The sequence below is a fragment of the Letharia columbiana genome (genome assembly GCF_014066305.1).
Source record: "Letharia columbiana isolate WasteWater2 chromosome Unknown Sc0000011_s2, whole genome shotgun sequence".
Classification (NCBI taxonomy): Eukaryota; Fungi; Ascomycota; class Lecanoromycetes; order Lecanorales; family Parmeliaceae; genus Letharia; species Letharia columbiana.
In genome coordinates, this window is record NW_023501049.1 from 192,867 (window position 1) to 218,906 (window position 26,040).

The 26,040-nt window shown below is 49.7% G+C and overlaps 11 protein-coding genes across 11 annotated transcripts; 3 read left to right on the top strand and 8 right to left on the bottom strand.

The window, feature by feature from the left end:
• Positions 1-61: 61 nt before the first annotated feature.
• HO173_004301 (uncharacterized protein) lies at positions 62-1,089 on the bottom strand (the record flags this gene model as incomplete). The annotated part of the gene is made up of 3 exons (XM_037306225.1): positions 62-486; positions 634-693; positions 753-1,089. The coding sequence occupies 3 exons, from the start codon at positions 1,087-1,089 to the stop codon at positions 62-64; spliced, it is 822 nt and encodes a 273-aa protein (XP_037166735.1).
• A 394-nt stretch (positions 1,090-1,483) lies between these two features.
• On the bottom strand, positions 1,484-1,973 carry HO173_004302 (uncharacterized protein; the record flags this gene model as incomplete). Its single annotated transcript, XM_037306226.1, has 3 exons — positions 1,484-1,540; positions 1,602-1,725; positions 1,810-1,973. The coding sequence occupies 3 exons, from the start codon at positions 1,971-1,973 to the stop codon at positions 1,484-1,486; spliced, it is 345 nt and encodes a 114-aa protein (XP_037166736.1).
• Positions 1,974-2,833: 860 nt separating this feature from the next.
• On the bottom strand, positions 2,834-3,421 carry HO173_004303 (uncharacterized protein; the record flags this gene model as incomplete). Its single annotated transcript, XM_037306227.1, has 1 exon — positions 2,834-3,421. One exon carries the CDS (start codon positions 3,419-3,421, stop codon positions 2,834-2,836), a length of 588 nt encoding a protein of 195 aa, XP_037166737.1.
• Positions 3,422-5,201: 1,780 nt separating this feature from the next.
• HO173_004304 (uncharacterized protein) lies at positions 5,202-5,426 on the bottom strand (the record flags this gene model as incomplete). Its single annotated transcript, XM_037306228.1, has 1 exon — positions 5,202-5,426. The coding sequence occupies one exon, from the start codon at positions 5,424-5,426 to the stop codon at positions 5,202-5,204; it is 225 nt and encodes a 74-aa protein (XP_037166738.1).
• Positions 5,427-7,867: 2,441 nt separating this feature from the next.
• Positions 7,868-11,275, bottom strand: HO173_004305 (uncharacterized protein; the record flags this gene model as incomplete). The annotated part of the gene is made up of 6 exons (XM_037306229.1): positions 7,868-8,928; positions 8,982-9,207; positions 9,267-9,485; positions 9,542-9,742; positions 9,807-10,148; positions 10,205-11,275. The coding sequence occupies 6 exons, from the start codon at positions 11,273-11,275 to the stop codon at positions 7,868-7,870; spliced, it is 3,120 nt and encodes a 1,039-aa protein (XP_037166739.1).
• A 1,203-nt stretch (positions 11,276-12,478) lies between these two features.
• Positions 12,479-13,920, top strand: HO173_004306 (uncharacterized protein; the record flags this gene model as incomplete). Its single annotated transcript, XM_037306230.1, has 5 exons — positions 12,479-12,950; positions 13,008-13,314; positions 13,380-13,621; positions 13,671-13,741; positions 13,792-13,920. The coding sequence occupies 5 exons, from the start codon at positions 12,479-12,481 to the stop codon at positions 13,918-13,920; spliced, it is 1,221 nt and encodes a 406-aa protein (XP_037166740.1).
• Positions 13,921-15,388: 1,468 nt separating this feature from the next.
• HO173_004307 (uncharacterized protein) lies at positions 15,389-19,919 on the top strand (the record flags this gene model as incomplete). Its single annotated transcript, XM_037306231.1, has 8 exons — positions 15,389-16,968; positions 17,019-17,200; positions 17,277-17,528; positions 17,595-17,831; positions 17,898-17,950; positions 18,080-18,415; positions 18,552-19,346; positions 19,401-19,919. The coding sequence occupies 8 exons, from the start codon at positions 15,389-15,391 to the stop codon at positions 19,917-19,919; spliced, it is 3,954 nt and encodes a 1,317-aa protein (XP_037166741.1).
• Positions 19,920-21,275: 1,356 nt separating this feature from the next.
• On the top strand, positions 21,276-21,924 carry HO173_004308 (uncharacterized protein; the record flags this gene model as incomplete). Its single annotated transcript, XM_037306232.1, has 2 exons — positions 21,276-21,655; positions 21,750-21,924. 2 exons carry the CDS (start codon positions 21,276-21,278, stop codon positions 21,922-21,924), a joined length of 555 nt encoding a protein of 184 aa, XP_037166742.1.
• Positions 21,925-22,695: 771 nt separating this feature from the next.
• On the bottom strand, positions 22,696-23,667 carry HO173_004309 (uncharacterized protein; the record flags this gene model as incomplete). The annotated part of the gene is made up of 2 exons (XM_037306233.1): positions 22,696-23,151; positions 23,356-23,667. 2 exons carry the CDS (start codon positions 23,665-23,667, stop codon positions 22,696-22,698), a joined length of 768 nt encoding a protein of 255 aa, XP_037166743.1.
• A 22-nt stretch (positions 23,668-23,689) lies between these two features.
• HO173_004310 (uncharacterized protein) lies at positions 23,690-24,516 on the bottom strand (the record flags this gene model as incomplete). The annotated part of the gene is made up of 3 exons (XM_037306234.1): positions 23,690-23,913; positions 23,972-24,317; positions 24,490-24,516. 3 exons carry the CDS (start codon positions 24,514-24,516, stop codon positions 23,690-23,692), a joined length of 597 nt encoding a protein of 198 aa, XP_037166744.1.
• Positions 24,517-24,853: 337 nt separating this feature from the next.
• On the bottom strand, positions 24,854-25,838 carry HO173_004311 (uncharacterized protein; the record flags this gene model as incomplete). The annotated part of the gene is made up of 5 exons (XM_037306235.1): positions 24,854-24,985; positions 25,041-25,246; positions 25,297-25,450; positions 25,506-25,598; positions 25,764-25,838. 5 exons carry the CDS (start codon positions 25,836-25,838, stop codon positions 24,854-24,856), a joined length of 660 nt encoding a protein of 219 aa, XP_037166745.1.
• Positions 25,839-26,040: the final 202 nt, after the last annotated feature.

Below are 26,040 nucleotides of genomic sequence, written 5' to 3' on the forward strand. Positions count from 1 at the left end.
CATTCTGCTCTAAGCTCTCCATGACATGCATCAAGTCATGTGCAACTGAGCCAGCATCCACTCAACCAAGCCCTCCCATTCCAGAAGTATCCAACGACACTCCCAACTCCACAATCGTCTTCTCATAAACCCTCGCAATCTCCATCTCCCACCTTCCATGATTCCCGTTCACCTGCATTTCCTCCATAATATCGTCTTCGTCATTATCAGTCGTAAAATCATCTTCGGTTTCCATACTAGACTGTGCTACACTCTCAGTATCAGTCACGCTCCCTCCTTTCCCTGCAACCTCCACCACCGCTACTCTTGTCCTCTCAACCAGTGACCTCATTCTGACTTTCTCCGTGGTGCTCAGCTTTCCTCTGCCTCCTTCGAACCCTGATAGGATGTCACCAGTTTCAGCATTGACGCCTTGAAGTAAAGAATAAAAGGCCATGTCAAGCTTGTGAAGCAGATAGAAGGTGGGCCGTGGTGAGAAGGGGAAAGCTTAATAAATTCGGAGTCAGCATTACTCTTTCGGGAGAAAAGCTAAGTCGCGGGACATTTCTTAGGAGCAGAGCACTCTTGGGACATGTGTGATGACCCATAAGACCACATGAATGGGGAAGAATTGCCTCGGAAAGTATCACGTACGTGCGAGACAAGTGCAGGATGTCAATGCAATAGTGAGGAGGTATGGCGTTTGAAGCGAAGCTAAAGAGATATTGAATCATTAGCAAAGGCCACATCCTAGGTCTAATGGCCACCCGTACGTGTACCAGACACCCAAACCACATCAATCACCCCCTCCAAATCCCTCGCCAGCTCTCCGTAGCTCTCATAGCCTCTTCCCTGAATTCCAGACATAGCCTCATCTTCGAAGTCAGCGTTGAACCTTTTCTCGTACCGCCGCGAAATTTCAAGCAGCTTTCTGTCGACATAGTCAATGAAGCTACTTTCTTTCGCACTTCCGGGCTTTAGCGGGGTAGATCGAGCTTGGGGCAAGATCGTGTAGCCGGCTGGCGGCGAATTGAAGGACGAGGCTGGAGGCGAGGGTAGTGTTGGCCGGAGGAAGCCTCCGGGACCTGGTGCTCCATAGGCAGAGCTCATGGAGAATAATGATTGGGGAGTGAGGTCAAGATTTTTTGCCGTGGGGAAGCTCCTTGACAGAAAGGGAAGGTGAGGCGAGATGGTCAATACTGAGAGCTGGGCATCAGATCCCTGGAACTTGATGGTTGGGGACGGTTCCAAGGCGTAGGAAGGTAATACGTGTAAGACGGCGGGAAAGCCATTGTGAACGATGTTGCTGCAGAGCCACACCAAAGGGACAACGGTCCTGCAGTGCAAGGCAACGAGTGTCACGGGACCAGAACAGATTGAATGTGTTTGCAATCCGTGATTGCATAGGACCGAGTTTTATCAAATTTTCCATTACTTTGCAATGCTGTAGACGAGCCTCGCTGGAGGCTGCTATTTTGTCCCACCACTGCCTCATTCCATCCCTTCAATGAGCCGACCGAGTTCCCATGCTGTCATTCTTAGGTCCTTGACGTTCTCCCGTCTAATGGTAAATGTCAGCTGCCATTTCTCCGTGGCGCAGAGGCTCACTCATCCTGGCTTACCTCGGTATGCTGAAGGTCTCCAGTCTCCAGAATTTTGGTCATGCACTCGTCCTCTTTGGATGTGCCAAACTCATTCTCCAAAGTAGCCTTACTTGCTGCGTCGTACGCATTCTGAGCCCCGTGTCTGATAGAGAATAAGATATCAGTAGTAGCTCTGACCAATGTTGTCGTGTGACACATTTGGCAATGACTGCAGAGGCTCCCTTACTTGTGCGTAACAAAGATCTTGAAGCCGCTAACCACCTGAGCTAGAGGGATGGAACGGTCGCCCTTCCACTTTTGCACAGACTCAATGTCATCAATGTAGATCACAAAGTCCTCTTCTTTACCCTGGTAATGGACCTTAGACTGGGAAGCGTTTCCGCGAGGCATTTTGACAATTTCAAACGAGTCTGAGTAAGCTTGGTAATAGGTACGGTGAGTGTATGGGAAGGTGTGATTGATTGATCTGTGAGAGTTGGTGAAGTGTCAAGTTTGAGAGGTCGTTTAATTGTGTACTTCAATCCTACCCCAGCTTTGGAGCTTGTTTGGCCAAGCCTCAAGGAGCTGCACGGGATCGACGTCACATGTCGCTTATCCTGTATAAGTTAAGTCTCACCTTTGCCCCACCCGCCTTTGGGGGGGGGAAAAAAAAAAAAAAAAAAAAAAAATTTTTTTTTTTTTTAATTTAAAAATTTAAATTAAACCCTGCGTACATATGATCCTTAACTACAAAATGCGCAACTACGTGATATGTGTTGGTAATGTGATAGGTATGCCCAATACAATTAGGGCTAGGGCTATATATGAATGCTATGTAAATAGATCGCATACATAGATAGGTAGAACATAAGGAAAGAACTTCATGCAGTGGGCATGGGCCTGATATAAATGCAAAAAGTCGCTTGCCAAATCACTGGAGATTCGTCCCTTCGAGTTATCCGATTTCGGCTTGTGGCCCATAGTAAATCGGATTGCCTCGGGGGTCACATCTCAGCCTTCCATGGCGTGTTAGTTCCACATATGCGCCAAGTGGACTGATTACCCTGGCACACCATAGCCATGGCTATATGGCTTTTGCCTATGTTTTTTTTACCCATGGCTACTGTTGCCAATGGCTATGTCACCCATGGCTACTGTTGCCCATTTGGCTATATTACCCATGGCTATGTTTGCCCATGGCTATATGGCTGTAGCCCGGCCAGCCACATTGTGGCTAATGGCCATAAGCCGTCAAAATCAACACTCCCTCTTCATTTGGCCACTGGGAAGGCAGAGATGGTAGAGCAAACAGTTGATGTCACTCTCCGAAAAAATCTCCATGGAGAAAGCAGAGAAAGCAGAGAAACAACGCAAACTTTTGGTGTGGCTCTCCAGTTTGTTCTCCTGGGATAGGTGGCGGTTTGAGGTATAAGACGTCGTTTAGTGCGGTCAGGAGGGTCAGGGGTAGGTGCAGGTATGATAGGTTGTTGAATACCAACCTCAGGTACCGTCCCTTGGTTTGTTGTTTCCTCACCACTTGAGGTATCAAGAGTCTCTCTAGCTTCGCGAAGGCCTGGCGGAGATTCCGGTTCACTTTGGCATACATTTGGGCCACTTGGTCCCGAATCTCCACTGTCATTCGTGTTCTCTGGGGAGTTAGTAGAAACTTCTCCCTCTGCTTGAGAATCCCGTACATCTTCAATTTCTTCGATTCGTGGCGACGGTGTGATGTCCGGTGTAGGCCTCCCATGGTCCTCCTCATCATCGTCGTCGCTAGATACGGTCTCAATGCTACCCTGGATGAAGGCGTCACTGAGGTCGTTACCGTTCCAGCGAGTGGGGGCGATGTCTGCTCGCATGGAGTTGTAGACCACTGGGAACGAGTCAGAGTCTTTAGTTGGACTCCCTTGTGGTCCTCATAAAAATGGACGTTCGTAGGCATTTTTCGTGACTCAGGTCCGGTTTCTTGTTGAACCATAGTTCGTAGGGTGACTTGCTCCCTCTGCTACCATGTGGTAGTCTTTTTTCAGATGGTTTGCATAGACTGCGGCCTCTGACCAGAAGCTCATGGGTAGGCCTGACTGGCTAAGCATGGGTCTCATGAATCCATCCGATGGTTTCATTTCCTCTACACCTCTTGCGTAGAGATGTAGGTCCTTCAGGCGATACGCTCCGGTATGGCCCAATCGTTGATGCATTAGTCGAAAATGATCGACTTGTCCTTGTTTCGTAGGTGCAGGTGTGCTTTCATTGGGAGGTCCCGACTCCCTGGAAGCGAATGCTCTATCAGATGTCGATTTGGTCAACTGATATAGGCCATTCCTCGCACAACCCCTTGCTACCGTCTCGCCTGTGGATGTGTTGATGATTCTAACACACAGGTTTCCGAATCGTACCTCAAAACCCTTTCGATCCAGTGCTATGATAGATAGCAGGTTACCACCCATTCCTGGGACATACAGAGCATCTGTCATGGTCTGCATGTGGTTGCCCATACGAATTCGGATGGTTCCCCTGCCTGTCGCCATCAATTCACCTTGATTGCCGAATTCTACTCCTTTCGAATAAGGCCGCAAGTCGGTGAATAGTTCCTTGTTTGGTGTCATATGGCGAGTCGCTCCGGAGTCTATTAGCCAGCTACTGTCTCCTGAAAAGTCTGCTATCATGGAGGAATTCTTCACTGATAGTGCACTGTCTGTAGGCTCTGGCTTTTCCCTAGCCATCCATGAGCCTTCCTTTCGACTGTATGCATTGCTTACATCGCTAGCATCACTGTCGCTGTCTGATTTTTCCGCTGCTGCTGCAGCACGGTCTGAGCGTCCTCGCCCACTACCTTTGGATGTCTTTGAACCCTTTGGTCGATCCTTTGATTCACGATTTCGCCCATCTGAATCCTTCGCCCCATGGTTCTTATCCTTTTCGTCCTTCTCATCCGGACACTCCCTCTCGTAGTGCCCGGTTTTCCCACAGCCATAGCATTCTACCTTGCTCATGTCCCTGGGAGGTCTTTGGCCTGGCTGGCCCTTTCGTCCATTTGCAAGTAGGCCTTTGTCCTTGGCCTGTCTGTCTTGCTCCACGGTCCGTAGGCATTCCACAGCCATTTCGGTGGTGAGATTGTCGTTAATCTCCAAGTTGTATTTGGCCACATCGAACTCACTCCCCTGGCAAGCGTTCATGATTACCGTCGCCATGGTGAGATCATGTGGTGCACAGGCTGGATTTAGGTCCGTGACTTCGTCCTGTAGGTTTCGTAAATCTGCTACCATTTGATCGATCGTCTGGTCTGCTGACTTGGTGTATCCAAGGAACTTCTGCAACATGATCGGAAGACGTCCTTTGCCACTCATTCCATGGATTCGACGAAGCTTGTCCCACATGGACTTGGAAGTGATGAGGTGGGCGATATGACTCTTCTGATTTCGGTCAACGTTACCCCTGATCAGCGTAGCGATCCACCTGTCCAAAATGGTCCATCGTTTGGCTGGCTCCCTACCGAATCGTGTGGGCATCAATAGTTCCCCTGACACTATTTCAAAGATGCCCCGTCCCTCGAGGAACTGTCGGTGGTCCTGGGCCCATAGGTGGTAGTTCAAGTCCTTCAGAACTTCCATTTTGACGTGCGGTTTGCTGATGAGTCCCTTATCCAGTTCCTCCAACAAATCGACTGTTAGCAAATTGTCCAAATCGGGTAGGAGGTCTTCTTCCCTCCTCTTCCTTTCCTTTTGGATGGGAAAGGCCCCCAGTTGGTGACGCTGTCTGTCCAGCGGATGAACGGTCTTGTTCCCCAGCCTGCTGCAGCCCTGCCCCCGAGTGTCCTTCGGCGGGATCCTCGAGACGGCTGCGTCCTCTGGTGTTTGGGGCCATAGCGGTGGTAGGTAGGTGTAGCGGAAGACTGAAATCTCGATCAATGGCTAACCGGGCTCATAACCTGTTGGTAATGTGATAGGCTATGCCCAATACAATTAGGGCTAGGGCTATATATGAATGCTATGTAAATAGATCGCATACATAGATAGGTAGAACATAAGGAAAGAACTTCATGCAGTGGGCATGGGCCTGATATAAATGCAAAAAGTCGCTTGCCAAATCACTGGAGATTCGTCCCTTCGAGTCATCCGATTTCGGCTTGTGGCCCATAGTAAATCGGATTGCTTCGGGGGTCACATCTCAGCCTTCCAGGCGTGTTAGTTCCACATATGCGCCAAGTGGACTGATTACCCTGGCACACCATAGCCATGGCTATATGGCTGTTCCCCATGGCTATGTTACCCATGGCTACTGTTGCCAATGGCTATGTCACCCATGGCTACTGTTGCCCATGGCTACTGTTGCCCATGGCTATATTACCCATGGCTATGTTTGCCCATGGCTATATGGCTGTAGCCCCCAGCCACATTGTGGCTAATGGCCTAAGCCGTAAAACAAAATATTTTTTTTTTTAAAAAAAAAAAAAAAAAAATAAATAAATTTTTTTTTTGTTCCTTCTACATCCTTCCATGCATATTCCATCATTGTTCCTTTCATGTAGCTAGCCATAGATAACAGAGTTTTTTTCTCCCTCAACTAAATAATAACTGATAACCCCCCCAACCAAAATACAAACTTTCTCTCCACCCAAATTTCTTACAAAAAAAAAAAAAAAACCCCAAAAAAAATAAAGGGGGGGGGTTGTTGGTAAAAAAAAAAAACCACAAAACACAAAAAAAAAAAAAAAAAAAAAAAAAAAAAAAAAAAAAAAAAGTACTTAAGAACGCCGTACGTCTCAACAGACGCGCAGACACCATGTAGGAATTCCCCCAAAGTACACAATTCTCGGGGTAACCGCCATGGTACTCGCCGGACCGACGGCGCGGCGTGTTGGGGAAAATGCGTGGCCTCACCAGTCAGTTCATTACTTCGGTCAGACGCCGTAGTCTCCCCTATTTTTTGGACGGCTAGGCAAATAAGCAAGCAAGCATGTATGCATGCAAGCAATTGTATAGCGACCGAACTTGCGGAGAGCAGAGCGGAGAGCAGAGCGGAGAGCGAAGCGGAGATAATTCATCCTTTTGGTGTGAAGTCAGATATTGGTGGCGGCGACATCGATGAATGAGGATATCTCGCACGGCGTCGGAGTCTCTTATGGGTATATAAAACGTAGAAAAAGACGTCTTTGAATGCAGGAAGGTCTGCGTCGTCGTTATGGAGGTTATCTCCCTACTTTCATACCCGGGAATCAAATATAACTTTTTTCTTTGCTCCAGAACTGGTCCGCCAAATATCTTAAAACTTCGTATTCGTCAGGAGAAAGGATATTCCTGTAAGCTATAAAGAGGTCAGTATATATAGTTCGAAAATACCTCGCTATCGTCGTCGAAGAGAAAATCGCGTATTTAAGCGCCCCTTATAATCTCCTTATTCGCTTTAGTCTATTTTAAACGCGTTAAGCGCGTTAAAACCATTTAAGATATATATTTTATGCTCCCTTTAACTTTTAAGTAATATATCTTCGAGTTAATAGATCTATATATAGGGGAATAACTTTAATACTCGATTTTTATTAGATAGTAATACGATTAAACTTATAATCCAATTATTACACCTAACTCGTTATATAATCTTTTAATAATACTAAATATAATACGCTATCGTTTGAAATTTAATTATCGGAGGGTAATCGATTAAAGATAAGTACTATAATCGTTAGCGGAGAACGCGGGTTCGAATAAGCTTATACGATAATAACGAGCTATTCGATTATAATAAAAAGTTTATATACTTGTTTAGCGATCTCGAAAGGCCTATTGCCCTCTTAATTGATATTAAAAGACTATATAGTGATAGCTGGAAAAATGGAGGAAGTCGCGACTTCTCGTTAACGGGGTAATTATTACGGTGAGCCCATATAAATTAACGGTTTATATAGCGATTCGGGGGTTTTCTACTTAGACTCTAAGGGAGGGGTATACCGTAATAAGCTTGCGATATGATTGGCCCCCGAAGCGAGGCACGAGTGTAGGGCTGGCCATAGGTACCCCGGCTAGCCGTGAGTCTGAATTACTGAGACTAGTATAAGTTAGACCCATGATAGGTCCACATTGGCGCTGACGTTGTTGGAGGTATTTAGTTCGTAGTAGGTTCGATTCCTAATGGCGCTGGTACAATGGTGTTGCGGTGCTTCTTATTTTCTGCTGACGGTGAAGGATGGGAATATTCGAATCCAATAGAATGAACGGACTTGATTTGAAAGAATTATGGATTCAAAAAAGACTAATAGAATATGCGGGACTAAGAATTGGAAAAGCTTCGACGGCCGTACTTCCAACTCAATTGAGCCAGTTCTTGATCCCTTCCCTTGAAAAGGCTTTGAGGAGCGTCTGCGGTTTACGAAATTTGCCCTTCCCACGTCCCAGCTCGACAGAACCCTGACTTGTACCTCCTCTTGATGCCGGAGAACCCATGCAACTTTTGCGTGCTTTCTGGCTCTGAGCTAGCTTCCCCTCCTCCACTGTGGTTTCTGTTGAAAATGCTCCGATCCTCGCCGTGGTCAATTCTTCGAGCTGTGAGGGGAGGATGGGGGTTTGCTGATCGCGTGGTGGGCTGGACGCACCATCTGTCTGGGTTATACGATGAAACTTGATATGGCCAGGCCCTAGACCAGGGTCCGAAATGCTTGCGTGGCTGACTCTCCGCTGAATTTCAATGTTCACGGAGTCTGGGTTCTCGTTGACCAATTCCGGGCAGGGAGTGGAGTCATTCTCGGTAATGCTCATATAGGTGCTTACTGTCCTCTTGGTGGAAGTCGTCGTCATACTTGCTTTGCTGATTTTCCGCATCACCGAAGTCGCCGATCTTTGGATTAAATATGATCCTCTGTTGCCAGTCATACCAGGAAATGGCAAGCGATCCCGTGTCCATATATCGGACATGGCAGTCTCAATACGTTGTCGCTCAGCTCGCTTTGGGGCCAGAACAGGGATCCGGAGCGTTGAGAGCAAAGACTGAGAGCGATTGAGACACTCGGTTTCAGGCGCTGGAGGTTCACCACTCTCTTTAAGAGAATTGGTGTTCTTAATGATGACCTGGTGCCCATTCCTGCGTGAATTGACAGTGGCCGCACGTTGAATCGACTGACGACGCGTGAGAGTCCCAGGTTGGCCGAAGACAAAGCCAAGAGTCTTGATGTCGAGGGACAGCATAGCCGGCCCGGAGGTTGGCAACAAGCCTTTCTCTAATTCCATTTCACTGTCGCGAGATCGCTCATGGAGATCATTTCGCCATTGCTGTTCCTCTCGCGAAGTGCAACCGCAAAAGATCATCTCGTATAGCTGCTGGTCGAATTCGAACATCATTTTCCATGAAAATGGGGCGGTGTGACACTGGAGCCCTGAGCCTTGTGAGCTGATAATCGATGTATTTCAAAATGTACGGCCTACTTACCCCTGCCGTTGTCTACGTCAACTATCTGTATATCGCTTGTGTTGATGATCGCGACTATACTGAAGTTCGAGCTCTTCTGGGGGAGTGCAAGCAGCAGATGAGATTTAAACAATGCACAGAGCATGTACTCTCCGCGCAAGTCTCCACTATTCGACTGATACGCGCCGTAAAGAACTCCGCAAAGCGAGAAATGACCCATGGTTCGAAGCGAAGTAGGCGATGGAGACTGTAAAGCCTCAATGTTAGCAGAAGATACGCGGATGCAGGTTACGTCGATGGACTCACAGTATCTGGCAATACCAAAAGATCTTGAAGATGCCATGATCTCTGGATTTTGACCTGCGTCTGCTGGTCGTTAGTAGCCTTGTTGATCTCTTTGGCTGTCTCACGAAGCCGAAACAACACCTTTTCGATCTCTGCGCTAGATTGTTGACCATCGATTACAGGAGTATGGTTGTGGAGGTCTGCGAATAAGAGCGGATATCTGCATACTCGTTGTATAGGCTGACGAAGAAGGAGATCAGCTAAGCTTTTCGATTGAAGGGGGCCGTGTCTTTTACCTTGATCAACAGGTCTTCATGGGTCAGGCCTTTTTTACTTCCCTCCAAAACTCCATTTTGCGGAAAGAGTGAATTGATCAAGGCTTCGATGCCTCGCTCATACGTTGACCAATTTGGTATGATCTTCGAAAGCATCGCCATGTTCCGTAGCATGGACTCGTATTTGGCGCCATACTCCTCGTATAAGAAGAAGCGCCTGAGCTGATTCACATAGTCGGTTAGCCTTGATCTTTTCTGCAATCTTTGGATGATGGGAATCTCGTACCATACGTTCAAAAACTCTAGCAACGTCAGCAGCCTCTCCTGGCATCGTCACCAGGGTTCGATCCCTGTGGCTTCCGAACTGGGAAGAATGATTTGCAGTGCGAGCTTTTATGACGGGACTTTCACCCGATGGTTCTTCAGCGCTCTCAACGCTATACCAGCGTGGATGTTTTGACCGCTGCTGAGCAGCAGCGTCGGATTGCATGTGGGAATTCGGCATCAGAGTCTTCATCTCAAGCAGAATATCCTCGTGCAAGCGCAGCATATCTGCAACGTTCTGCGAGATCTCTGGCTGCGCAGCTTGAGGGCCCTTTGGCGCGGAGTTGAGCATGAAGAAATAGACCTTAACCTTCTGTCAGCAATCGCAGATCCAAGTGAAGAATCATAGGGACCACAAACGTGCAGTAAGACCTTAAGATCCGCTACGTAGCTTTCCTCGGAGCTGATCAATTCCTCCAATATCCGGCGGCGCTTTACTGCCCGATCCCAGGCAGCTCTTTCCTCTGCCCTTGCGGCGACTTGGTCACCATCTATAGATGCTCTACTAGCTGTGTTAGTTAATCTGCTGCCTCTGCCACTTCTCAAGAGATGAGACCGTGAGATCAGGGGAGTGTGTGGCCTGTCCATCTTGGATTGCAGTCTGACGGTGGCTGATTTGATAGCATTTCGGATGCCTGAAGACGACCATGAAGATGCTTTCTGGTGTCCACTGAGCCGTGTGCTCCGCGGCAGATCACTTTCAATAGGGTTTTCCTCATCAAAGTCGTCTAATGTCCAGCGCTCTTTGCGAAAAGTAAGTGAGTGTCTGCGCTTAGGTCCTTGGGGACGTAGAGTGTCGATCAGCCTCTTCAGGGGATTCTCATATTTGATGGGATGCTCGGTTGCTATTTTGAATGATCTGGGGCCCGTCTCCTCTCGGCTTGCATTGCGGGGCAATCTGGGGGTAGACAGCGTTTCTTGCTTCCTGACGTCGAATGACAAGCCCCTATTTGTGTTATCGTCGGCGTCCCGCGCAGAATCAGATTCGAGCGTATTGTAGAGACTTTCGCCACAGCCGACATTGGTGTCGATGTCTCCCAATGGTCCTGCTTCCACCAGCTGACTCGAGACCCTCTGCTCATGGGGCGGTGGTGGTGGGACATCATTTCCCCAGCTGGACCTGTGCGAAGCTTGCTTTGATGGTCGTCTTATTGACGAGGAGGTGGTCGGATCCGGAGAACACCTCATTGATGAGTGTGAAGCATTATGCCTTGCCACCAGGTTTTCGTTTCTGAACTGGAGGCGAGCAGACGAAGTCGACCCTAGGGAGCGTGCAGAGCCAGGAGAAGATCTATACTTTGAAGCACGTTGGATCGTGCCCACGGACCGTTCAGAGGCCTTAGACTGCTGGTCGCTAGGCACACTAGGCCATGCGTTTCCCGCAATGGAGGGCGAGATCGCTGTCGGACTATGGAGTCGTAATCCGGACATCGTGGCGGAGAAAGCTTACAGAAATCCAATCCCAAGGTTATTCTACCGGGAGCGTAGAGATGCTCCGTAGAATGATGTAAATTAAGCACTTCGTAAGTCACATGCAAGCGTAAAGAAGCAGAGAGGATAAACGAAAACATGGGAGAGTAGAAACTCTGAATATAATTCGCGCTGATAGGACCTCTGGAAGCTAGCATAATCTCTGTAACGACTTATAAACAGGAAAGTGCAATAGAGAGATCCGGCGAGAACGAATCGCAAATGGTAAGGGTCCATGATGAAGGACGTTCTTGCAGATAACAGACCGTTGGCTACTACCAACAGCCTCACACTTCTGGCTTGCAATCGCCCTTGTTCGCATCGCGCATCATGGAAGGCGCTTGTTGCAGAGTGTTCTGAATGGGAGCGAGATGCTTAAAGTACATCGGTATCCAGGAGGTCCCAAGGCCGGAGATTAGAGGAGCTGCTCGGGCATCCCAAAATCTTAAGTATTCACTACAATAGCATGAGAACGAGCCTGTTCTATAGGCCTGCAGCTTGAACAGGTCGCCGCAAAAGTCACACGACCACTGGTGCTTCTTGAAGGATGCCTTATCAGGCCAATAATGAAGGAGGAGTGAACATCCCTCCCGAGCTCCCTTCATTAAGGGCGCTTATTTGTGGTGAGTCACGTGAGTGGCCCTACTCGTATAAGCTTAGACTAGCACAGCCTAGCCGAGTGAGTGGAGCTAGTGTGACGTTTGCCCTTTCCAATTCCACAAGAGAAGGTCCTAAACACATCCGCCCTCTCAAACACCCCAACTTCTTCTTCCCCACGAGAAAGCATTCTCCACCTTCTCATTATACCTCTTTGTCCCCTCAAATCAATCGTAAGACTTAGCCAACAGAGCTGAGTTCACACATTAGCTCCTTGTCCAAACATTCACCAGGTAAGATCCTTTGCTTGTGTTCCCCATCACCTGGCCTACCCCGTTTGTCCAAATGTGCCCTTGTGAAGACTCCTTTCGCTGGCTGGCATTGCCTATGTACAATGTCACTAGTGAGCCTTTGGCCGCCGCCGTGAATAGTTGGGGCCTGAATCCATGCGCCGAGGGGCATGCGGTAGCCGGATGACAGATCTTCACCTCATGGTGCTGGTTCGCATGCCTTGCAGTTCAGCCATCTCTTCAGATTCAGCCTACTTTCGTGCTTTCTCTAGCAACCATGGCTCGAGAGGCGGCAAGCCACATGGACGTCGAGTCCCTTCTGTTCCAATACCGTATGACAAACCACCGTCAAATTCGAGCACGCCAAGCACAGACGTTGGCCCGGCTGTCTGCTATTCCCTTCGACTACTTGCCATCGATCGCTGCTCACTCCGGCCCATTTCTGCCCCGAAACCCCGACGCTTCGCGTTCCTTCATAGCACAGTCTGAAGCACAGCTCAACCAAATCTTGCCCATAGCCTTCTGTCCCCCTTCTCCAGGCGAGCCTCAGGAGGATTTCGAGGACTTCAAAGATCTGCTACGCGCTTGTCGTCAAGAGTTATCGTCATCTCGCAATCGTTCTTATACCGCTCGGGAGGAACAGGTCATTAACTCTGTGGCTCATTCTATAGAAAAAAAGATCGTCAAAATGGCGGTCGAAAACAACGTCTACCTGGCCAAGCTCGCGGAGCAGGCGGAGCGCTACGAAGGTAAGATCACCATCCTCCATGGCCCATGCCCTCGAGTACTAATACGCCATGTAACAGAGATGGTGGAGTGTATGAAGAACGTGGCATCTGCAGACCAAGAACTTTCGGTCGAAGAGCGCAACCTCCTTTCTGTCGCCTATAAGAATGTTATCGGAGCACGACGTGCATCGTGGAGAATTGTTACATCCATCGAGCAAAAGGAGGAGTCCAAGGGCAACGAGTCTCAGGTCGGCCTGATCAAGGAATACCGTCAGAAGATCGAAGCAGAGCTTGCCAAGATCTGCGAAGATATCTTGGAGGTTCTCGATGAGCACTTGATCAAATCGGCTCAGAGCGGTGAATCCAAGGTCTTCTACCACAAGATGTACGTACATTACCACACACGGGTAATTGCAACGCCAGCCACCGCAAGCTAACACCTGCCTACAGGAAGGGTGACTACCACCGATACCTCGCCGAGTTTGCCTTGGGCGACAAGCGCAAGGTCTCCGCCGACAAGTCATTGGAGGCCTACAAAGCTGCTACCGAGGTCGCCACTACGGATCTCGCTCCTACTCATCCAATCCGTCTTGGTCTTGCATTGAACTTCTCTGTCTTCTACTACGAGATTCTCAACTCTCCCGACCAAGCTTGCCATCTTGCCAAGCAGGCGTTTGACGATGCTATCGCTGGTCAGTACCTAATGCCCACGTCACACGAAGTCGCTAATGCTTCCTACAGAGCTCGACACTCTGAGTGAAGAGAGCTATAAGGACTCCACCCTCATAATGCAGCTTCTGAGAGATAACCTGGTAAGTCCTTCCATCAGTAGTTTATTGCATCAACTGCTAACATACGCCAGACTCTTTGGACTTCGTCCGAGGCCGAACCAAGCGGTGGCGAGAGCGGTGCCGCGACAACGGAAACCAAAGAGGCTGGCGACGCAGCCTCTTCAGCTGCACCTGCTGAGCCAGAAAAGGCTGCGGAGTAGGTGTTCCTCTCATTACGCCGGAAGCATCAGCTGTATCGTTGGGGCGCGAGGAAGGTTGAAAAATGGCAGAGCGATCATCTCGGGCTAGACCAGCTTCTTGACTCTGTTTCCTTGGTCCTGCTAGCAGCTCACTGGCTCCTGCCTGTCCCCTCTTCAGTTTTCTCATGATCTATGAAGGCGATGGCAAGAAGATCAAGCGGATACTCTTTCGGTGGCCACTACGCGATGCGCTCGCTCTGGTCTGATTATGCAAGCTTGAAGAATAGAAATCAGCATACTAGATACATGCCTCACATTCATCATCCTGCTATCGTGACCTCGACCTTCATATTCCAGCCCGATATTCTTTGACTCTAGCGATTCATAATCCGGTTGACGTGGACAGTGAGCTTGCGCATTCATGGTGTTGCTTGAACTCGTTCACTTCGAAGACGGACGAAACAGAGGAAACGTAGAATGACGTCAAATGGTGGTCTGCATTTGTCCTTCATTAGATACTCTAGAGCAACAGCCGACTACTCTAGGGGCTTGGAAACGTATAAAAACCCTGCAATGCTCGATGTTGTATAGCAGACACAAGAATCCGAGTCTGCTAAAGGAGGATTTTCCTTGCTGGAGATCCTCATGCGGCGTGATTGTCGCTTCTCCATGATCCAGTAATCGCTCATTTGTGCTCATCAGAAAATTCCAATTCATCAAGAATTTCCCTCTCTTTTCAGGCTTCTCGCATATGCGTAAGAAGGGTACCATGATCTCTCACGTAGATGGCTTAGGTCGGTAGCCTTGCGAGTTGCGACAATCCTGGGAGGCAAAGTCTCATCCCTTTCTCTGCCTTTTCTCAGCTAGGACAAAGCGGCTTCAAGTACCTTACATCTCGACATCGTCGACGACGTCAGAGACCTATCACATCACTACACGTAAGAGGTGCATTCCTCCGAAAGTACGCATCTCCCAGCAAAATCTTTAGCGTGGAGTTAATTAGCAACTTTTTAAGAGTAGGGCGAGAAAAGAGAAAAGAAAGTAGTAGTGTTTATGCGTGTCTACGTGCGCGTCATATTTGCTGCACAACATTTCCACCTTTCAAAGGAACAATCACTCCGGCTACATGTCAGCTTTCTCTGAACAGTACCACCGTATTCCCTAAATTATCCCCTCCCTCTTGAATTTCCATGCTCGTCAATCCTTCCTACAACAATCATGATCGGGCTTTCTCCGTCTTTCTGACACCTTCGCTTTCTCGCAGCCTCGGGGGTGATCCACCACGCACTCGCCTCATTGCCCGAGAAACGGCTGATTTTCCCGGCCTGTCCTGATAAATTCACCAAGCATAGGGCTCTGGGAGCCTCACCTTCGAGCTCATCTCTTTCACATTACCATCAATCTCCATCACTCTCCGACCACGGATCTATTCACCGTAGCACGAAAACACCGAATCACTGGCTCTTAATCACTACCTACAAACGCTACCATGGCCTCATCCGCTTCGCAAGCGCTATTGTCGGACTTGCAGGACCGCATCAACGTTGCCAAGCGAGAGCTTGATACCTTACGAGAGACGGATGAGGAGTACGAAGTAAAGAAAATGGTGTTGGAACATGGGCTAGCTAGCCTTGAGACACAGTACGAGACTGAACAACAAGAAGACTATCGTCGACAACATGAGGACGATGTGTACTCACCAGGCACTAGTACGGACCTCCCTATCGTTGGCAACCATGGCCACCAACGACCTCAATCCAGCGACGCCGCGATGAAGCCTGCCAGCAACGGCTTCGCATCGTACGCGGGAAGCTCCAACAATGCATTCGGAGGCCACTTTGCATCAGACGGCTTGATGGCAGGTCAGGGCAGACCAGCTGCTGCACCTTCGTGGGGTTTTGGGTCACTTGAAGACACCTTCACCCCGGACACAACGAGCTTTCCGTCCATGAATGGTCGTCTCTCATCTGGATCCATCTCCAGTCCCGATTCTGGCTTTCTCCGCCCCCAGAAGCGGCAGAGGGAGAGTATGGGTCTCTCAAATACGGGCGGCCACGCTGCCAAGTCTCTGCGTGCAACCCCTAGCCCTGCCATTACTGGCACAACAACACCGACATCCCTTGAATCTTTTGAATTCCCCGATGATCCGGACCTCTTCCATCTTCTTGGGGGCAACCCAAAAGATCATATTCGCGAGATGAGAGAGGAGCAGAAGGCGCAAGAGAAGCTCTTAGAGGCAAGGCGCAAGCAAGAGCGTGAAGACGAAGACTTTGCACGATCACTGCAGCAGTATGGAGATGGCAACGGGGACATCGGTCATGTGGAACACGCAACTCCAGGGCCAAGTACCGCTTCTCACAACACATCGCAGACTGTTCTTGACTCGCAGGGGCGATACCGTCGACCTGAACCCTTCTCATCGCCCCTTTTTGTTGGGGAGGATCCCTTCTCTTCTTACACTTTGCCGGTCAAACAGGAAAGCTTATATCGACATGATCATGCTGGTATCAAGCAGGAGAATGCAAATCGGAACACCAATGGGCACGCCCCCGTCAAACAAGAAAGATCACATCAGTCGCAGTCTTTCATCGACCTGGGCAGTGATGATGAATTTGGCGCTACAGGAGATCCTAGCCATCCAAGCAGCGATCTCGTCGAAATTGATCCCAGTGATTTCGCCAACAACCGCAGCATTCCAGGACCGTATAATCCATATGGAAACACTGCAGAAGGCTCCGGGCCATCAACCTGGGGCAACATGGGGGGCCAGATTGGACAGTCTGTTATCAATGCTGCCAGAGGAGTATACAATTCAGCGTACGATCTGGTCGACCAGCAGCTCGCCGAATATGGGACCACTCCCTCAGGTTTTGGCGGCTTTGGTGGTCCGTCGGTTTACAACAATGGAGCTGGCTCATCATCAAATTTTATTGACTTGGACTCTTATGATCCGCCACAAGATTTGACGTCCAGCGTCTTTGGTAGACATGGCATCAACCCAAACGACCCTGCCAACAGAGAACTTGTAGAGTCCTACATGGATCGTATCAATTACGTGACTCACGACCCGTAAGTCCTGCACAAACGCCACACTCAGCGTGATGTTAAATAGTTGCTAGCACGCGTACCACTGCAGAGATCAAGTCTCTCTTGGAGAATATCCGACCGGACGAAGAATTACCCCCAGAGAACCGCGAGGGTACGCCCGATGCGATGACGTATGCTCTCATGGAGCACCAGAAGCTGGGCCTGACCTGGATGAGGACTATGGAAGAGGGATCAAACAAGGGGGGTATACTGGGTAGGTCTCATCGCTCCGATTGAGCTCTCGATGTTTGTCGCACGTCTCTCGTTGAGCTCTCACTGATGGCACGTAGCCGATGATATGGGTCTCGGAAAGACTATTCAGGCCCTTGCTCTAATGGTAGCCAGAAGGTCTACAGATCGGAAATGCAAGACTACTCTGATTGTAGCCCCTGTGGCCCTTCTCAAGCAGTGGGAACGTGAGATCCAACAGAAGCTAAAGCCGGGTCCACGCCATACATTGACAACGTTCATTTTTCATGGCGATAAACGTCACACGACGTTTGAGCGTTTACGGACCTTTGATGTTGTACTTACAACATACGGTGAGGCCTACTCTTTCGAATGCATCCTCGCTAAGGGTTTCTTATCATGCTGACTGCTTCTGATAGGGACTCTGGCCTCCGAATTGAAGCGACGAGAAGACATTGTCATGAAGAAACGTGCTAATGCAAATTGGAGACCTTCAGGCAGAGAGGACAATCTTCCCCTCTTGGGTGACGAGTGCAAATGGTACCGAGTCATTCTTGACGAAGCTCAGTGGATCAAGAACAAGTCTACAAAGCAGGCACAGGCAGTTTCCCAGTTGCAAGCGCTAACAAGATTCTGCATGACTGGCACGCCCATGAGTAAGCTACTCCACAACCTTCCATGCCGATGCCAATTTCTGGGTTACTGACCCGGAGAACTGCTAGTGAACAATGTGTCGGAACTCTACAGTCTAATTCGTTTCCTTCGCATCCGTCCAGTGAGTCCTATCTCCTCTTTTGGACCAATCTTGAGTCTTGGAATATATTCTTGGAAATTCTGTCCGAAACGAGTCCCAAGGCTCGATCCCTTCCAAATAGGCAATACTGATGGCAAAATTGTAAACCAGTATTGCGAACCAGAGAATTTCCGCCGAGATTTTACAACACCGCTAAAGAGCTCTTCAGATTCCGCCAAGAGCCGAGCCATGCGAAAATTACAGGCTTTGCTAAAAGCCATTCTCCTTCGTCGTACTAAGAAATCTCAGATAGATGGAAGATCTATTCTGGATCTCCCAGAAAGAACCACTGAACAAAGCCATGCGGTTTTCAGCGATGACGAGCTGGCGTTCTACCAGGCTTTAGAGACGCATACTCAATTGACTTTCAACAAGTACCTGAAAGCGAACACTGTGGGACGGAATTATTCCAACATCCTGGTCCTCCTATTGCGTCTCCGTCAAGCAGTAAGCACCTTTTCTGAGCTATCTGTCCCCTTCCATACCCTTGTTGAGTCTTGAAAGTTGTGTTGTGCTCCACAACCATGTCTCCATACTCTAGGTGTCGTACAAGGAGAGAAGTGCTGACTCCGCAATGGCTTAGTGCTGTCATCCTCATCTTATCAAAGATTTTGGGCAGGCATCAGGCTCTGCAGACGTCACTCCAGAGGACATGTTGAAGCTGGCGAAAGAACTTGCTCCTGAGGTCGTTGCCCGTATTAAGGAGCAATGTTCTTTGAATGAAGACAGTGCAATGGAGTGTCCGGTGTGCATGGACATGGCCGATAACCCTACAATATTCATACCATGCGGGCACAATACCTGTTCTGAGTGCTTTGCACGGATATCTGACCCGTCTCAGGCCAATGCTGATGGGAATGAAGGCCGCAACCCTGACATCAAGTGTCCTAATTGTCGCGGCAAAATCATACCAACGAAGGTCATCGACCACAACGCCTTCAAGCGCGTTTATCTGCCTCAGCTAATGATCGACGGACTATTGGACGATGATGATGACTCCCAGGCCGATGTTGAGACTACAGACGACAGTGATAGTGACGATGATGAAGATGAAGAGGATGACGAGGTCGATTCGAAGGGCAATCTCTTCAACTTTGTCGTCCGAGACGACGACGATGAGGATTCTTTTGAGACGGAAGAAGGGGACGGTTCCTATAATGGTGGCGAAGCTTCGGGCAAGAAGCCTTCAACATCGAAGAAAGCAAAAAAACGAAACAAGGGCAAGGGCAAGGGCAAAGCCAAAGAGAAGAAGCCGCCGAAGCAGACTTTAGCAGAGCTCAAGAAAGCAGGAACGCGCAACATCAAGGCCCGCCGGCGATACCTAAAGCGACTGGACAAAGAGTGGATACCCAGCGGCAAGACTGAGAAGACGATGGAGGTAAGCACGTATTCGCCAGAACTGCGGTTGTTGGCCCATGCTAATCGTCAACAGATCCTCAGAGCTATCCAGGAGAGAAAGGATTCAGAGACAAATCAGTGTGAAAAGACCATCATCTTCTCGCAATTCACCTCTTTACTGGACCTACTGGAAGTACCCATTGCCAAGGCAGGATGGGGTTACCGCCGCTACGATGGCAGTATGACTGCCAATGCCAGGAACGACGCAGTCATCGATTTCACCGATCGAAAAGAATGCAAAATCATGTTGGTGTCTCTTAAGGCGGGAAATGCCGGGTTGAACCTCGTGGCCGCGTCCCAAGTGATCATCCTGGACCCGTTTTGGAACCCGTTCGTAGAAGAACAGGCAATTGATCGAGCTCATCGGATTGGACAGCAAAAGCCCGTCCAGGTTCACCGCGTGCTCGTTCCCAACACCGTTGAAGACCGAATCCTGGCGCTTCAGGAGAAGAAGCGCGAACTCATTGAGGCAGCACTTGACGAGAAGGCCAGTCAGAACGTTGGTCGTTTGGGCATTCGCGAGCTGGGATTCTTGTTCGACGTTGCCACCTAGTCATGCAGCAGTCCATGCACATGGCTTCCCTTTTTGTACATCCTTCTCAGCCTATGGCCATTCGATTCGCCTTGTCCCATTTACCGGCAGCGAACGATGGGCTGCATGTTACGGGCTGAGGACAATAGATTCCTACGCAGCAATGCAATGCTTACAGCACAGCTCCTACTTGTACATGGCTTTTACATCATATCAAAGTTGCAACGATCGGCTCACTTCAGAGAGATACCCAGGGCTCACAGCATGAGCAGGGCAGGCTTTGCTTTGAGGGCAGATTTTCCGATTTTCGATTTTCGATGACAGCTAAGGCAGAGAGCTCCTGCACGCACCGTATCATAGTATGATAGCCTCATGAGTAGGGTTTAATAATAACAATGTTTACGAGTATGCGTAATAATGACAATGACAATGACAATGACAATGACAATGACAATGACAATGACAATGACAATGATAATGACAATGATAATGATAATGATAATGATAATGACAATATGATTGATAATAATATGATTGATAATAATAATAATAATAATATGGATTGGAGTGGCAATTGCTGGCTTTGACCAGTCTTTACTTGTAACGGGGGCAACCTCGGCAAAAGCTGGCGCTGGGCAGATCTCTCGGGTGCCTGTTGTCGATCTTGCGTCACAGTGCATGCGCCGGTAAGAGGTAGGAATATGATGATTGGGGAAGGGAATGCCGTTAGAGAGCAGAACCCACATAAATCACTTTAATTCAATTCAATCCTTTCTTTTCACTACTACCTATCACTTTGTCGATAATCATTCGCTCGCAGGTCTGGGCAAGTGCAGTAGATGCAGCAGATGCAGCAGGCCGGAAGACTTCATCTCTCTTGCTCTCTTACTCTCCTACCTGCCTTACTCCATCACTGCTTCTTACCCAATCTCCCCAATTTCCCCAATCACCCAATCTCCACCACCAAAACATCTGCGCAGGAGCACTACCAATGAATGCCCTTCCACCTTGTCCCTTGCACTAAACATTTCCCTGTCCCAAGAGAGCAGCAGCTCATCCAAAGCTCTTTGCTCTATGTTGTTCGGAGATCCCGTGGGTGGTGTATGGTGTCCGACATATTGACTTAGCATTGTAGCGATAGCCATACATACACGGCTCCGACCCAGCGCGTGACAATCTCCAGCACATCCTCGCCCTTAACAGTTACCTCGAAAGAGACGACATCAGCACTAGCCTGCCATTTCCCACCTTCACTGCAAGGATCCTTGCATCATCTCCAATTATCACACAGCTTCCTCGCTCCTCTCACTCTCTAAAACACCCCTCGACGCCATTACTCCAAATCAGAAAAGAACCAAAACATCTTTCCTATCCACCATGGCCTCCACCCACGGCACAACCCCTGCACCCACCGCCACCGATTCCGACCCCGTCAGCTCCTCGCCCTCTACCACCACTACCGAGCAGTCAAACATCCCCGCCAACATTCCCACCAACCCCGACTCCACCCAACCCTCCACCACCACGTCCTCGGACCATGAATCCACCACCGAAGAGCGCCGCTCCCGCTCCCTCACCCGCCCCAAATACATGTCCCGCAAATCAAGCCGCACCATGCTCATCCCCTCCGACTCGCCCGATGTCGAGCTCAAAGAGGAGGAGAACTACCCGCCCGGTGATGCTCGAGCTATGAGTCCGCGTCGGAGTCCGGAAGAGACGAATGCGATGTTTGACAAGAGTCGGTTGGCTTTGACCAAGTGCGTTTGTCTCTACTTCCTGACTCTACTCTTTCTTTCTTTCTTTCTTTCTTTCAGTCAAGTGAGGGAAGTAGGCAGCTAACGAGAGGCGCAGTCACGCCATGGAAGTCCAATCCAGTCTCGACGCCCTCGTCGACAGGTGCGAGAACGTGCAGTTGGACTTGAGCAAGCTGGAGAAGAACAACAACGACCTCCAGGAATACATCGGCGGCTTAACGCGCAGCATGTCCAAGTCCACGGACCTGTCTTCGACCGGGCGCAAGAAGTAACGAGCTCGCCCACCGATCCCACTGCCACTTCGGTCACTCAGGCCTGACGAATAATGCAAGCATAGCGATGGAGCGGCGTTTTTCGGTAGAGCATTGAGCGAGCGGGTCGAGCGGCATTGATCAAGCGGGCAATACAATGTATTTCTAATGGCATCACTTAGTGAGCGACTTGAGCGAACATGTAACCCCCTTCGTCTGACGTTGTTACTCGGGGTCGCAGCTACAGCCTAGGGGCGATGAGAGTAGCTTTCGGATGGACTTAGCATATCCGAAAACACAAAATTCAATCGATCCTCATCCCATCCCCTCTAACCAAGTTCATGTTCATCGGCGACGCGCCTACGTACTACCTACCTACCTACCGTGCGTGCCATACCACAGTTCACTTTGCAGCTAGCCTTCACAGTCAACTCGTCCGTCTGAAAGAGGGAGAACGGTGACGGTGGAGAAACGAAGTAGGACGTAGGGGCAATGTATTTGCCAAACAGAACGGGACCAGAAGAGCCAGCGATGTAGTAAAAATTCCGCACGCTTTCTTGCCCCCGTTCTATCTGAAAGCGCAGCCTATAGCGTAAAAAAGCCCATCATCACGCCCGTCCGTACCTCTCGAATGTCCAAGCCACACCGACCCTCCGTTGCCATGAAAGCGCAAAGGCCGTGCGCGCAGCGAAAGCAGAATGGCTCGCTCCCCTCTCACGATCTTTGGACCCTTGGCTGGGAAGAGCTCGGAGTTGCGCGACGAGCTCGGAGACGGGGGGTGGACTTCCCCCTTCACGGAGCCAATCGGGGGTGGAGCAGGATGAATGTGTTTCGGCGGGGTCGCTCTTCTCCTCCGTTGCTGGAATTCTTCGCCTCCTTGTCGGGACCGAAGACATCCCCCCCTTCGTCCTCGCGCTTTCCGTCCCGGTTCTTGATCTCGTCCATTTCCTTCACGGAGCGGATGCCATCGAAATCTACCCTTGATGGTGGATGCTTCGCCGTGGGTTTGTGGAAGGGGAGAGCGTGATCGGGGTAGGTCTTGGCCGATATGGGCGTGGAAGGGGGGGCTTTTCCCGTGACTGGCTGGAACATGTCTGAACGGAGAGGAATCTGAACGTTGCAGCAGATGGTGCGGTCTCGCTCCCAGATCGCGGCGGGGTTGGTGTCGTCCAGGATGCACGGCTTGATCGGACACCACCAGGGGGCAACATCCAACGCGACATCCTTGGGGGTTTGGGCCACTGCCGGCTCGAAGAAGCAACATCAGGTGAAGTTTCGAACCCTAGATCAACATTTCGTCAAGCGAGGAAGCTCCGACTTGGACTTGTAATTGAGTGTCACGATCTTGTAATGTGCGAGCGGGCCCCCTGGAAAAGTTGGTACACTGTGTCTCTTACGAGTCTGATGATTTTTAATCACCGTCCTCAAGTTGGTTTATTCCATAACGCAGACCTTGCTGATCGGTGGAACGCCTTCTTTGTCCTGGACTTGCAGTTTCACTTCGTAGATCCAATCAGAAGGCCACGCATTCAAGGTAACTATCTTGCCGGTCATGGTCTGGATCAAGATCCGAATAGGACGGTCGTCAAAGCCGGGAGGGTTAGGAGCCTTAAGCGACAGATCAGGTACGTAATGCATCGCATGCACCAGAGACGGAGAGGACGTAGGTGGCGGCGTTGAAGGTGTTACATGGAACTGGAGTCCTCCGACTTGGTCTTGACCGGTAACTTGGGCTTCGACAGAGTATGCAGAGCCCAGGGGCATCGCCACGAATTGACGAATACGCTCACATGTCGGTAGCGATACCGTCAAGCCAATGCTGCTTTGGTGTGACAATGTAATATCTGATGGACTTCTTCTTTTCCATGAAGCTGAGACGACGCATCATGATGGCTTCGTTGTCGCCAGTAGGCTCGCCAGAAATAGCATTCACGCCTCCAACAAAGATCCGGATGGGAAAAGGTGTTTTGGATTTGATTGAGATCCACATCGCCTCACGCTTTGGACGGTCTAAGTCCTTACTCTTTGGTCTAAAAAGGTGGGGCGTGAGAAGAGAGGCAGGACATACAATACATGGGAAGGAAAAGGCCGCCTTTCGCCGCAATGCCTTTGGGCAATTCCTTTGCGTAGTTGGCGACCGAGTAGAGGGGAAAGCTCCCCATGCCTGGTGGGAGTTCAGAGTCCCCTTCGCCATCAGAAACTCTAATGGTGCGCTGGAATGATATGTCAAGCTGCTCTGCGCATCCGCGGCCGACTCTGACAATGTCTTTGGCCTTGCGCTGGAAGGAGCTCTGTTTGAGCGTGCAGTTCAAGGCTTCTGGGTCTGGGATACCTGGAGGCGTGGCCACAGTGCCCTCATTCTTGGGGAGAGTCACGATGTTGAGAATGTTTGGGCTGCAAGCTGGGCCGAGGACCTATTGAGGTAAGCGAAAGGCCAGCCCTTCAAGACATTTGTGATTACCTGTGATGTGTGACGGTAAGATTGATGTTAGGGAGGAAGAGATTGTAGAAAGAGGCCGTAGGAAGAGGACGAGGAAGTGAGATGCAGGAGATGTTCGATGAACAAGTGAAAGCGGCCAGATTGACTTGAGACTTGTGTCCAAAGAAATTCATGATTTGATCGGGAGACGGACTGGAGACTTCGCCAGAATGGATTGATTCTATGCTATGTGAATCTACCTACAGAAGCATGCCTTCAAGACACCTCTAGAAGTTCCAGGTGCCAGGGTATCATTTTCTCCCATACCATTCGACCCCTTGGAACTGTGTCCGTCAATGCCCTTGGTTGTGTGAAAAACATGTCCAAAGACATGTTCTGATCACACCACATGAACTCAGCAATTAGGAGAATATCAAGCATGCCATTTTATCTATGCATCTCATTCTGTGCATCCTCCGCGCAATGATGCCCTTTTTGAATCATTGTCTGAGCCAGCCATACAATGCTGCTCTATAGATCTGGGTCATCTTCATCTGGCAATGGCTGGTTTGCAGCATCCTCCATCTCATCTTTGTATTGCTTAAGTAGAGCTTCATCAACTTGGACGGTTGGGGGAGCCAAGGCAAGACCAGCAACAAATTCCTAACAGGAAAAGATTAGTATCGGCCTAGCATGGCATCCTTCTAGCCTGACTTACCAAGCCTGGGTTGCCGACAAGCTTTCTCGCTAGCCACAGGAAGGGCTTTTCGAAGTTGTAGTTGGATTTAGCGGAGATATCGTAGTACTGGAGGTTCTTCTTGCGATGGAAAGTGATGGTCTTGGCCTTCACTTTACGCTCTTTGACATCGACTTTGTTGCCGCAGAGGACGATTGGGACTTGTTCGCAGACACGGACAAGGTCGCCTAGGAATGGGTTAGTCGTATGCCTTTACTTCTGACGGCGGAAGACGTACGGTGCCAGTTGGGAACGTTCTTGTAGGTGATTCGGGATGTGACGTCGAACATGATGATACCGCACTGCCCATTGATGTAGTACCCATCTCGGAGACCACCGAACTTCTCTTGTCCTGCGGTATCCCAGACATCGAACTGGATCCCTCCGTAATTCTAGAACATCGTGAGCCGGCTGAATCAAGCCTAAACTTTCAGATCGAGTACGTACTGTTGAGAACCCGAGCGGGTGGACCTCAACACCAAGTGTTGCGATGTACTTCTTTTCGAATTCCCCTGTCAAATGGCGCTTGACGAAGGTCGTCTGTTACCGCATGTTAGCCACCGTCTCTGGAGCAGATTATAAAGCGCCCAAGCCTTGAGCCTGAGCACCCGATAATTGCTGCCCACCGCTCAAAATTTTGGGCCATGGACCGAACGTTATGCAGTGGCCGCAAGCAGAGTGGGGAAGCTAGGCAGGAGAACAAACCTTTCCAGTACCACCGTCTCCGACCAGCACAAGCTTGAAGGTAGGGGGCACTTGTGCGCTAGATGCCTCGGCCATCTTGAGCAAATGTGATTTTGTATGTCTTGTGGTGTATCTGATATAACCTTGAGTATCGTGCTGCTTCTGTCGAGGTCTCACAGAGAGGTAAGGGGCGAGGAGAGGATGATTACTGACTTGAATGATGTCTTTGAACTATCAGAGAGTTATTGGTGAGTATTGCGAGGTAGATGAAGAACGTGAAGATTGTGGTGCAAGGTTT